The 12830-nt window shown below is 37.4% G+C and overlaps 2 protein-coding genes and 1 pseudogene across 8 annotated transcripts in view; all 3 read right to left on the bottom strand.

Moving 5' to 3' along the window:
• The window catches only part of LOC145268679 (protein sidekick-2-like), a 363221-nt gene that overhangs the window by 68897 nt on the left and 281494 nt on the right, over positions 1-12830 (bottom strand). For all 7 annotated transcript variants that reach the window (XM_080124179.1, XM_080124182.1, XM_080124177.1 and 4 more), the window contains 5 exons: positions 10700-11070; positions 9967-10201; positions 7800-7915; positions 6357-6543; positions 1305-1601 (listed from right to left, as the gene is read on the bottom strand). In XM_080124179.1, coding sequence (XP_079980305.1) covers positions 1305-1601; positions 6357-6543; positions 7800-7915; positions 9967-10201; positions 10700-11070 — 1206 coding nt within the window. The remainder of the gene's footprint in view (positions 1-1304; positions 1602-6356; positions 6544-7799; positions 7916-9966; positions 10202-10699; positions 11071-12830) is intronic.
• LOC145268680 (uncharacterized) overlaps positions 1-12830 on the bottom strand; it is a 175977-nt gene that overhangs the window by 66223 nt on the left and 96924 nt on the right. The gene's annotated exons all lie outside the window — the stretch shown is intronic.
• Positions 8177-8293, bottom strand: LOC145268962 (5S ribosomal RNA; annotated as a pseudogene).

Below are 12830 nucleotides of genomic sequence, written 5' to 3'. Positions count from 1 at the left end.
GTGGAACGGCTCATCAAGAACTTGTTTACGTTGGACTTGAAGACAACCATATTGTATTCAGTTAGAAAGCATGAAAACGTTCTTTTGATTAATTTATTTATTGCAGACTAATATCCTCATCTTTCTTAGATGTTCTTTCACGTTTCGGCCAACTATTCCGCTGGCCTTCGTCGGGTGGTAACCGCGACAGGATAGGAACTCCAAATCTCCTAACTGCATTCTCAGTAATTACTGCCTTCCATAGTTGTTGTCTCACCATGTTTTGGCCAAGTAAGCCTCTGGCTGGCTTTGGTTAGAATTGAAACCGCTATCTTCAGATAATTCTCACCTGGAATCGTAGAGATTCAACGTCTCTATCCATTGTGCCATGGGTTCCGAAGAAACAACAATTAAGAAAGATGAGGATACTAGTCTGCAATAAATAATACTCATCTCAATAATGAATTCCAATTCAATAATATATAAGAGTTCTTTTATTCTATATCTATAAGAAAGACGTGGATTAGATCCAGTTTATCTCCCTGAATCATTACTATCCAACAAGAGAATGCACTCTTATTTAAATTTACATTTTATTCATACATTCGACCAGCAGGAGTCAGGAAATTTCACGATACATTCTACATGAATCTGTCTAATGTACTCTTGATAAAAAAATATCCCTTGTATTATTTGGACAACCGTTTTCATCTGGAGTTTTATTTGCACAACCTTTCGGTCGATGTAACCTCGGACCTTCTTCAGGTGTGTCTTGTTGAACTCTGCATGGAATTTCGAATGGAACTCATTATTTAATCCATGGGAGTAGCATGCTCTCATTCTGTCAGCCATGACTGGGTAGAAGTCCTAAGTAATTTTGCAATTGTATTTTGAGTTTCGGCCACATTGAGGATTGAGCCTTCAACCTCCACTCATAATACAAAAAATATCCAGGACCTATGTCAGTGGAAAATTATATTTTAAAAACTATATATATATATATATATATATATATATATATATATATATATATATACCACTCCCCATTTGGGGTACCAAATTGGTCTAAGGGAAAATTATTCCCAACTCGCATTTAGGTAAAAATGCGCTTTCGTATAAATAATTGAATTCAATTCAAAACGTATCGCAAAAACAAATAAACAACATCTACACACACACACTTGTAATTAGTGTAAAAAAAAAAAAAAAAAGGTGAAACGATTGTTCAATACAGATGAAAGAAAATGAACGATTTACACCTTTCCATACCTGTACCCAACGAAGGATGCATATCATTGCTAGTATAAAAAATAAAGTTTACTTACATCTGTCCTTCATCGTGAAGACTTCAACAATGGCTGGCTTCCCCCAACCAACGTTTGTTTTGGCGGAGACGCTAAAGTTGTAATAGGTTTCTCTCTCAAGACCCGACGCCGTGAATTCGTGTACATTGGCGTCCACTATCGTGTAGCTCTCTTGCTTGTCATCCGGTTTGTCTCGAAGAGCGTAGGACACCCGGTAACTGATGATAATACCGTTTGGTTTGGTCGGTGGTGCCCACACGACTCTAGCCATTTTGTATGTTACTACAGGGAAGTAGATGATAATTGGAGGATCTGGAACTGAAAAAAAAAAAAAAAAAGGTTTATATGCCAGAATACGAAATAAAAGAATCTTTGATAACAGACATTGTCTGTTTGATTTAAACATAAAATGTGTCGATGTAAAAACCAACGAAAGCCAATTAAACAATAACACACACACACACACATATATATATATATATATATATATATATATATATATATATATACACTAACAATAACACACACATTATATATATATATATATATATATATATATATATATATATATAACCCCTTCTATATATTCCTTTTGTCAAGCAATAAATTCTTAAATCGAATATGTCTCTATATGTTGTTTTTTTTTCAGAAGTTAAAATTTAACCACGAAACTAATATATATATATATATATATATATATATATATATATATATATATATATATATGAGCAAACAGTTAATAAAACATGTTAAAAACACTTTGAAATGAGTTAAAAACATATTTAATCTGAAAAGGAAACACTTGATAAGTGGATAGTCCTTAATCCGCGGAGTTTCGAAGAAATACTTTCTTTCTCATCAGAGGGTAGGAATTAGCAAAATGCGGGATCGGATTTTGCATGCAGAAAGTTTTTGATGAAACAACAAGTAAGTCAAAGATCTTACTTGAAAACAAAAAAAAGTGAAGCAGAGGGAATATGGTGAAGAAAAAGGTGATTACACATGAATGGATCAGTGATGTATCTAGAGGGGGGTCAGGGGAGGGGCGGTCCGTCACAGGTGAGAACAAAAAGGGGAGGGGTGACACAATGTCATCCCAACAAAATTTCGCAACCATTAGAAACTCTTATATTTTTTTTTTTTTTTTTTTTTTAAATAACTGAAGAATATGTTTGCCGATGTTTATTGAAAACTCTAAATCCTGTTTGTTTTTTGTAGTTTTTAATTTGAAATCGTTTGATGACACTCATTTGATTTTTTTTAAACTGTGAAAAAGGATTAAGTGGTTTTATTCTATATATATATATATATATATATATATATATATATATATATATATATATATATATATATATATATATATATATATATATATATTGTGTACAGAAAGTTGTTAGTTGAGACAGATAGACGAATATTGGCTGAAAAGAGCTTGATAAGGATACCTTAAACGGGCCTTATTATCGGGCTTGAAACCGACGGTACCAATGATCTGTCTCAACTAACAACTTTCTGTACACAAAATATAAGTACGCTCTTAAAATTTGGATTTTCCTTTTAATTGAGCACTCTGCTGGAATTCTTTTTCCAAAAAAAAAAAACTAATCATATATATATATATATATATATATATATATATATATATATGAAAGTGTCGTATGTAAAGGGGCCGGTCCAGGTGACAGCAAAAGTGGGGTGACATTTAAGCAAATCGCCCCGGATGACGTTTACTCTAGCTACGCCACTGAGATTATATATATATATTATATATTACAATAGAAAAATGCGAGCATGAAAAGTAATATGGTTAAGCTTAAATATGGAAAAGTAAAGGACTAGTTGTTAAAACTGGAAAAGAGAACGGCAAGATATTCTAATTAAAAATACAAAACATTTATAACTTAAAATATTGCAGCATTAAGAAATTTTTAAATTCAATTTATAACATTATATAATCAATTTTTAATGCTGCAATATTTAAAGTTATAAATTTATTATATTTTTAACAAGAATATCTTGTCCTTTTCTTTTCCAGTTTCAACTAGTCTTTTACCTTTCCACGTTTAAGCTTAACCATATCACTTTTCATGCTCGCATTTTTCTATTGTAATCCATTATTTTTCCAGGCTTCCAATAAATTCACTTGTTCTTTGTTTAATTTCAGTCTTATTTTTTTTTTCCCCCATAAATATAACATACACATGTAATAACAATGTACGGCACTCGTCTGCTTTCAATAAAATCCCCCCCCCCACACAATTATCTCTCTTTCATGATTTCATTCTGTTTCACTTGTTATTTCTCGGTGAATTGGTAGCAACAGTAGTCGCTGAAGCGACGTGCTTGCTTTGGAAACCAGTCGTAACAAACGTCGCTTACCTCCTTACGTTTTTTTTTTTTTTACCATTTTGAACATAAGAAAATTGATCATAACTTTTGTTTTACTCAACGAAAATGGAAAAGTTTTTTTTCACAATATAGCGGTGAAGCTTTAAAGCAGTTCTAAACGATTAAAACTGCCACTTAACCATATATTCAAACACTACCGTGTTTGAATGATATATATATATATATATATATATATATATATATATATATATAACACGTGTCAGTGGATAATTACATTTTAAAAAATAATATATATATACCGCTCCCCATGTGGGGGTACCAAATTGGTTAAAAGGGAAAACTGTTCCCAACTCGCATTTAGGTAAAAATGCACTTTCGTAAATAATTGAATTCATTCAAAAACATATCGCTAAAACCAAAACAAAACAACATGGAAAGTGTTCGACTGAGCTTCAATCTATGGTCCCCCCCTCGCCAAACTTTCACAAGAAACACTCGTCTAGCTGTAAACACTATCAATAATTTCTCCCACTCTTTATCTGTGCCTAAACCTAAACGTAGATTCCATGAACAAAGCTTCTTTCTTAGAACTGCACGCCTGTGGAATTGTCTTCCGTTTTCCTGCTTTCCGGCTGACTACAATATGGTTGTGTTCAAGTCTAAAGTAAATAAGTTCTTGATGAGCCGTTCCATATAAGTTATCAAATTTACCAAATTTTCATTACTAATGATTACTATATTGTCCAATTTCTACTGTACACTCTTTACCCCTTATCCTTGAGTGGCCTCTGGGCCTTGATAATGTGGTGATGCCTATGTAAAAAAAAAAAAAAACCCATCTCTCTCTCTCTCTTCGTAAATAATTGAATTCATTCAAAAAAATATCGCTAAAACCAAAACAAAACAACATCTCTCTCTCTCTCTCTATATATATATATATATATTAGGTTGACAAAGTTATTGCGGTTTTTAATTTTTATATTCAGAACATATTTCAGCTCAAAAAATAAAATTTATCAATCTAAATAAACACCATCAAAATCAACACAGAACAAGTGTATTATGCCAATAACGTAAAAATCTCGAAGTTGCTGAAGGCGTTTTTGATATCATTTAGGTTTTTGATGCATTTGTCATGCAGAAAGTTGTTGAGGTGCTTGAAAAAGTGGTAGTCAGTAGCTAAGAGGTCTGGAGAGAATGGTGGATGAGGCAGAGTTTCTTAGCCCAACTCGTTCAACTTCTACAGGGTCAGTTTAGCAACGTGTGGTCGGGTATTGTCGTGCAAAAGAATTGGGCCTTTTCCGTTGACTAATGCTGGGTGTTGTTGTCGAAGTTTCTGATGCATTTAATCCATTTATTGACAGTAATTCTTGGCTGCCATAATGGTTTTGCCTGCATTCAAAAAACTAACGGATGAGACAGGTCGTAGACCTGCAAACAGTCAGCATGACCTTTTGTTGCAACTTTAACTTCGGGAAGTGTTGTGAAGCTTCGTCGGCATCTAACCACCGAGCTGAGCGTCGCCGGTTGCTGTAATGAACCCACTTTTCATTACAAGTCACAATCCGATCAAGAAACAGGTCGTTCTTGTTGCATAAAAGAAAGGAAGATGAAACTTCATAATGGCGTTTTTGTTGGTTGTCGTTCAATTGGTGAGGTATCCATTTATCAAGATTTTTGTCTTTCCAATCTCTCTCTGGGGGGGGGGGGGAGATGTGTACAGCATCTATGCTATCCCGGGGTTCTACTATATATATCCCAATTTAGGAAGTTGACAACATATCTATACTTGAACAGACGGATAATAAACGAAAACTTGAAATACTAGAAGCATCTCGCCTCTCTATTTAATTTGCTCGACTTCGGGAAGATAAATATTCAACAGTTTTCGCTCGCCGCATGTAGGTTAGGCCTTTTCCTATAATGTTTCCCCCTACCCCCACTAAATGAAATGCTACCCAGCAGTCAAAAGTTGACCTCATTAAGTCATTAAAACGTGCACCTGCCAAATCCAAGTAATTAAATAAATTCAAACGTGCTTCCATTAGTATCTCGCGGTGGTCCAATGATTAAAACCGTCGCACTCTTCTTTTTCACACTTTAATTTCCAACTGCCTCAACGGTTCGGGTTCGATCCTCATACTTACCTACCAAAACATTTTTCTTTTAATTTTAACCCCCCCCACCCCCGAGTTTCCACACAACCTCCAAACACCCGGACAACGCCGGGTACACCTCGCTAGTTATTAATAAAAACTTAAAAAAACTATTATTCATGTAATCGCCACATTTATCACTAGGGCTATGACAACAGCATATTCTTTCCATTGTTTTGACTCTCGAGAGTGTATCCGCTGATATCTTATACACCTTTATATAGAGTGATGTGGTTTTCGGTGTCTAACTGTGTCAGATATATACTCAAGAGCCTAAACAATGAAAAAAATATGCTATTGTCATGGCCTTATTCATCACAAGTCCGAGTACTTTCCGTTCCTTCTGGATTCATCGTCAGGGATAGATTCATTTAACCATCTGACTAATCAACATTCCTGTACCCCGTCCTAATTTCGGAAGATTTTAGTTGACAACACATCTAGACTTGAAAAGACTAATAAATGAAAATTTGAAATTACTAGAAGCATCGAAAATACATCATTTGAAATCAAAATTAAAAATTCCACAAGAACCTTTTTGTCAACCTATTAATGAAAAGTAACTTACCATCTTCAAGGGTTCGAATAGATAGTGTGGGCTTGCTGGATACCCCGTCACCCATCTTGGTAAAGGCCAGGACTTTGATGTCGTACACAACATACTTCAGTAGACGCTTCAGAGTGATGCTATTCGTGTTGTTGCTCACCGTTCGGAAATTTGGGCGTTCCTTTGCATCCCTCGATAAATAAATAATCTTATTGGAGAAAAAAAAAAAAGAAAAAAAAAAAAGATAAATTTGGTATTTTGCACAGAGTGGAACAATAAATTTGTCGCCCTACAAAAAACAACGCTATAGCATTATTTTAAAACTTTTATTGAAAAAAAATCAATTCCGGTAGCTGACATCTATTCAATGTAACCACCTTCAGCCTCAATCACCGCCTCGATACGGGTCCAAAACTGGGAGCATGCCTTTTCCACAAGTGCTGACGGGAGCTTGGTGAATACGCAGTGGATGGTGCTGATCAGGCTGGCTTCGTTGTTGTAGGAGGTTATGTTGGTGATGTTCTCGATGTATGACCAAACGAAGTAGTCAAGTTGGTTCCGGTCGAGAGAGGAGGGGGGGGCAGTGAGAGAAGGATACAAAGTCGTAGCACTCTTTCTGAAGCCAAGTTTGGGTCTCTTTGGACTAGTGGGCTGGTGCAGAGTCCTGCTGCCACGTCCACAGTCCGCCAGCAGCCACCTTATTGCACCAGGGGATCACCACACTCTTCAGCACATCCAGGTACACTTTGGTGATGACTTTCAAGCTGACTTTGAAGATGTGAGGTGGCATGATGTGGTCCTCATTGGAAATCACACCAAAGACCATAACTGTGGCTGGAAACTTCGTTGAGCTGTCCGGATTTGCATTTAGAGGGTGCTGGCAATGGTCCTGTTATCATAACTTAGATCGGTAAAGAGCATGAGTTGTACAATGTCACTTGTTTAACATGGTGTCACTTTCAGACGAGATAAGAAGGTGCTTATCGCTCTTGGGATTTGTACGTAACTGGCCAATTAGTAGATCGTCTGCAACAGAAAATGAAAACCAGTTTCCATCAAAACGGAAATGGAATCATGTCTTTTCTAGGGTAACAATTTTATTGTTCCACAGTGTATAATCATAAATACGCAATCTGCATGAATTAAAATATCACATTTAAGCATATCTTACAACCGGGCAATGCCAGGCAGCCTGCTAGTTGACATATAAAATTTTAAAAGTAGTAAACAGTTGACAGAAGTAGTTTTTCTTTTTTACTGACAGTATTTTAAACATGCAGGCAGAGGATTGCATTAGGAGCGAGATACTTTCTGGAGCGGTAGAATGATGCAACCATTTTGTCCAGCAACATTGGCAACAGATTTGATGTAAATCTGTAGAAACTAGTACGCCTGGAATTGATGGAGGAAGGGGGCTGCATCGGGCGTGGTTTTGGGGTATGTAGTGCTGGTCCAGTTGCTTACCTTGTAACCCAGAATAAAACCATTTTGCTCAAACTGAGGTACATCTCCCCACTGAATTTTGATTCTGGTTGAGGATAGTGCCTTCCCGGTGACATTACTTGGTCCAGATGATGGAACTGTAGATGAAAAGAAAAAAAAAAAAAAAAGAAGTTAGTCAGCTTCCAATAATCTTATGTATTATATAAAATAAAAAAAAAATGGCTTTCTTCAATCTTGACAGACTATAGATACCGACTGTAAAGGTGCCCGAACGTCGGAATTTTTGTGCCAAGAATTGTGTATTCTCCAACCACACCTCTCCTGAGTCGACATTGTTGAACACCAGTGGCAAGTGGAGGTTCAGGACGACTGGAAACAATGCCGAGATAAGCGGAAAGCACATACAGCGCCTAGAATTCCCAAATGGTCACCCATTTGGTACTAGCCAGGCTCAACGTTGCTTAACTTCAGTGATCTGATGGAAACCGGTGTGTCAACGTGATTATGCCGTACATATGTGTTATACACTTTACCAAATGTGTAGTAGCAAGTGTGTGTGTGATATATATATATATATATCACACACACACTTGCTACGAAGATAATGAAATGAAGATGATTGGTTGGTTGGTTGTTTTACGGCATATCAACCATTTTCAGGTTATTTAATGCCGAATCTAGTTATTTTGAGGAACGATTTTTAATGGAGTATATTTGTTGTTTTTTTTAAGTCAGATTCTATTTAACTTATAGTTGGGTCTACCACTCCAATGACTCAAATGACTTCCAACTGTGTATTTCGAACACCTATTCTCAATACTTTCAAGTATGTATCCTTGTCATTTAAAAAAATCTGTAATTATTAGTCATTTTCTTGCTTTTCCACGAATGCCCTATAATCAGGTTTAACAGGATAGTATGAAGTGGACATCTGACATAAATTGTTAGAAGTAATCCACGTGACTGGTCTAATGTAGTAATGCTTGTCCAAATTTTATTTGAATGCACCCAGCAAAAGTTTGTGGTCTGTGTAAATGTTGGTTGGTTAGTTGTTCTTGTTTTACGGCATATCAACCTTTTTCAGGTTATTTAATGCCGAATCTAGTTATTTTGAGGAACGATTTTTAATGGAGTATATTTGTTTTTCTTAAGTCGGATTCTATTTAACCCATAGTTGCGACCCTAACAGGTACTACCACTCCGGGTCAGAGTGGACCTGGGAGCAATGCCAATTAAAGGGTGGCTCCACACTCCCAAAGGCCCCCGCAAGGTGGGGGCCTCACCATCGGATATAGTTTTAGGTCATATCCAGGACCGAAATGAAGATGAAGCATCAATTGGGATGGATGGCTCTCGTCTGGGAGAGGCCCCGTGTTTTGACAAGCTTCTGGGTTTGACCTTTACTCCTGATCTGAAATGGAACACGCACATCAAGTCTGTTGCCAAGGTCGCTGGAAAGATGGTGGGATCCTTCTACCGCTCCAGAAGATATCTCACTACTGATGCAATTCTCTATCTCTATAAAAGCCAAGTACGTCCAAGGATGGAATACTGCTACCATATCTGGGCAGGAGCTGCTAAAAACAGCCTATCCTGCCTTGACAGAGTACAAAATAGACTTTATGGCTTAGTAGGGGATGCCCTTTTCTCTACCCTGCAACCTCTCTCCCACAGAAGAGACGTTGCGAGCCTATCCTTGTTTTATCGTTATTTCCATGGCAGGTGCTCGTCTGAACTCCAATCTCTAGTCCCCCCCCTCGCCAATCTTACACGAAAAACACCCGTCTAGCTGAATCCACTGTGAAAAATTTCCCCCACTCTTTATCTGTGCCTAAATCAAAACGTGGATTCCATGAACAAAGCTTCTTTCTTAGAACTGCACGCCTGTGGAACTCTGTTCCATCTGCCTGCTTCCCACCTGACTACAACTTGGATGTCTTCAAGTCCAACGTTAACAAATTCCTAATGAACCGCCCCCTTAAGTAAACACTTCATCAAATCTCCACACTAACGTACTGTACTTGCAATAACCCTTATTCTCGAGTGGCTTCCGGACCTTGATAAGTGGTGACCACCGTGTAAAAAAAAAAAAAAAAAGATATAATGAAGATGAAGATGATGAAGAAGATGAAGAGTTATATCTAGATACTAAAATCCAAATGACAGAAAAATAGTTTAGTATACTAACCAGATTCCATAGTTTTTTGGACGACCATCGGACTGAACGGGCTCTTTCCAACGGAATTGAACGAAGTCATTTTCACTTGATATTCAACCCATTCGTTAAGGCCGGTCAAAATATAACTGTAATTGTTTACGGCATTCTCTATGTGGATTATCGTCCATTCAACGTTGGGATCGTTCATCTTATAGAAAAGATTGTAACCTCGGGGTTCGCCATTCCAATCACGTCTGGTCAGTAGCTAAAACAAAAAATATCATAGATCTCAATTTGTATTTGATGATTTTTGATGTTGGGAAGAAAAATGAAAGAAGCAAATGATTATAAAGAGAACGAGGGAGAGAGTGAGGAATAGAGAAGGTGGTTAAGCGAGAGGGGGGAAGGCGGCGGAAAAAAGGAGAGGGAAGACAGACAGGTGAGGGGGAAGGCGTGGGGGAAACGAGAGGAGACGAGGGGGAATGAGAGAGGAGACGAGGGGGAGAGAAAGGACAGGGAAGGCGGAGGGGGAGAGAAAGGACAGGGGGAAGGAGAGGGAAAACGGGGGGAAGGAGAGGGAAGGCGGGGGAAGGTGGGGGGAGATAGGGCAAGAAAAGAAAAAGATGGGGAGTTGAAAAGAAAAAGAGTTGGATGAGAGGAGAGAGAGGAAGAATCACCCTAATCACCCCATCGTCCAAACCCGGTAAAACGATTTTCTGAAGACTCCAAAAGAAAGCGATTTTAAAAACGAAAATTTTTTTACCGTCCAGCTAATACGCAAGGCAGTTTCGTTGACCGCCCACACGGTGAGATTTCCTGGGGGTTTCGCTGGGGGCGCCTGCTTGGTCTGGAAACGGCGAGATGGCAGACTAGGATCACTTTGTCCCACAATATTTTGGGCGATCATACGCAGAATGTAATGTGTGTAAGGGACGAGCGGGGCAACGGTGAGGTAGGTGGCATCGGGCGCCTTCATGGAAAAGATGTCCGTCCATTCGGTGTCGTCTTCAATCTGGGCCTGCACGATCCACTTTGTGATGGACGTCTTGCCATTGAAGCCAGGTGTAAATTGCAGCTGGACAGAGGTCGTCTCGATGTTACTGATGCCAAGGTTGCTTGGTTCGGTAGGCAGAACTAGTGGAGAGGGCAGAAAAAAATAAAAATAAATGGAAATAGCAATATATCTCTACAATTATATAAATGCAACTGTGTGTGTGTTCATTCCTTATAGACTCCGAAATGGCTGAACAGATTTTCTTTAAAATTTACAGAACTTTAGTGTAGCAGTCTGGAAGTGATCTTAGTTAAGTTTTGTCTCAGAATACCCTCAATAATTACCGATAATCGAAACCGTTATTTTAATCTATCTATCATCGGTAAAGCCTTTTTTTTTCCATGTCGCTTAGCAACAATGATAGAACAACGAGCCATGAAAATAATTCTACTGTGGGTAAGTTGATAGCGCGTTTTTTTTTTTTTTCTTTGCATGACATGGTCTGTAGGTTCAAACTCTGCACGTAAATTTCTTACATTTTTTTTTTCATTAACTGTTAAACATTTTATAAGACTTGAAAATTTATGTGCTTTTTTTTTTTTTTTTTTTGAATGATGTGGTCTGTAGGTTCAAACCCCATATGTAAATTTCTTAATTTTTTTTTTTTGTTAACTGGAAAAAAGTTTATATAAAATAATTTTGTGAAAGAAACAGTAGGTTCTCTAGAGTGCAATGTAGAATAACATTTTGGACTAAGTTACTGCATAGGGGCATGTGAAGCTTGCTCCCGGGCGATTTCACAGATTTCGATGACAATAGAAATATAGAAGTGTGAAATATTCGTTGATCATCATACAATCCCGGGCAACGTCGGGTCTCCTTGCTAGTATATATATATATATATATATATATATATATATATATATATAAGTGAGAATGTGTGCGTGTGCATGAGGACAATTCTCAACCTATATACTCAAAGAATTTTTGATCTACAGACTTGAAATTTTGTATATAGGGTATTCAGACTTATGGAAAATTTTTTGATCTGTTTTCATCAGGAAAAAAAGGGCTGCTAAAGGATTTAAATTGAAATATTGTTACGTGAGGATCGTGGTTTTTTTTATGTCTCTGCTAAGTGTTTTATGACGGGGAAACATGAAAACTTCCTTATCTTTAGAATAAGTAGGTTAAAAACAGTTTTTAAAGATCGTGTCACACTGGCTTAATGGTTACCGTACTTGACTACCTGTGTTTAAGTTTGCGTTTCGATGTCACTTTTTTTAGTATTACTTACAAGTGAACTGTTAAAAAAAAAAAATACATCATGCTCGCATGCACATGTCAGTTTCTTTCCGGTTTTTTTTGTTGTTTTTTTTTAGAGAAATTTAACGTTACGTTTAATACTGTGCAACGCCAGGTACATTTAGTGCGTGTGCAGTCAGCACCAACCCTATTAAGGGTTTAACCGGCTTCATCTGAAGGAAGAAGTCTCATGGTGGTATAAAATTCACAAGCGGTCCCCAGTCACATGTATATCCTCGTTAGGGGAGATGACGACGTTAGGTTTTTGCAACTTTTTGCAAGGAGGTGTCGACGTCCTCCTACATACAGCACCAGGAATTTCCAAATTGGTCACCCATTTTTGCAATGACCAGGCTCAACGTTGCTTAACTTCAGTAATCTGGCGAGAACCGGTGTGTCAACATGATTGTGCCGTATGCGATACATCTACTAGTATATATATAATTTGCAACCCAAACTAATGCAAACAACTCAGTTACACTAAACGAATTTATCCCTTTCACATATATACATTTATTAGCAGGGAGACCTGTCGTTGCCCGGAATTAAATGATTAACAAATGTTTCACACTCCAATATTTTGATTGGCAACAAA

This window comes from Euprymna scolopes, chromosome 44, assembly GCF_053919585.1.
Source record: "Euprymna scolopes isolate OS-2025 chromosome 44, ASM5391958v1, whole genome shotgun sequence".
In the NCBI taxonomy this organism is placed as follows: Eukaryota; Metazoa; Mollusca; class Cephalopoda; order Sepiida; family Sepiolidae; genus Euprymna; species Euprymna scolopes.
The sequence above is the reverse complement of the archived record's forward strand: the minus strand, read 5'-3'. Positions and strand labels throughout refer to the sequence as shown.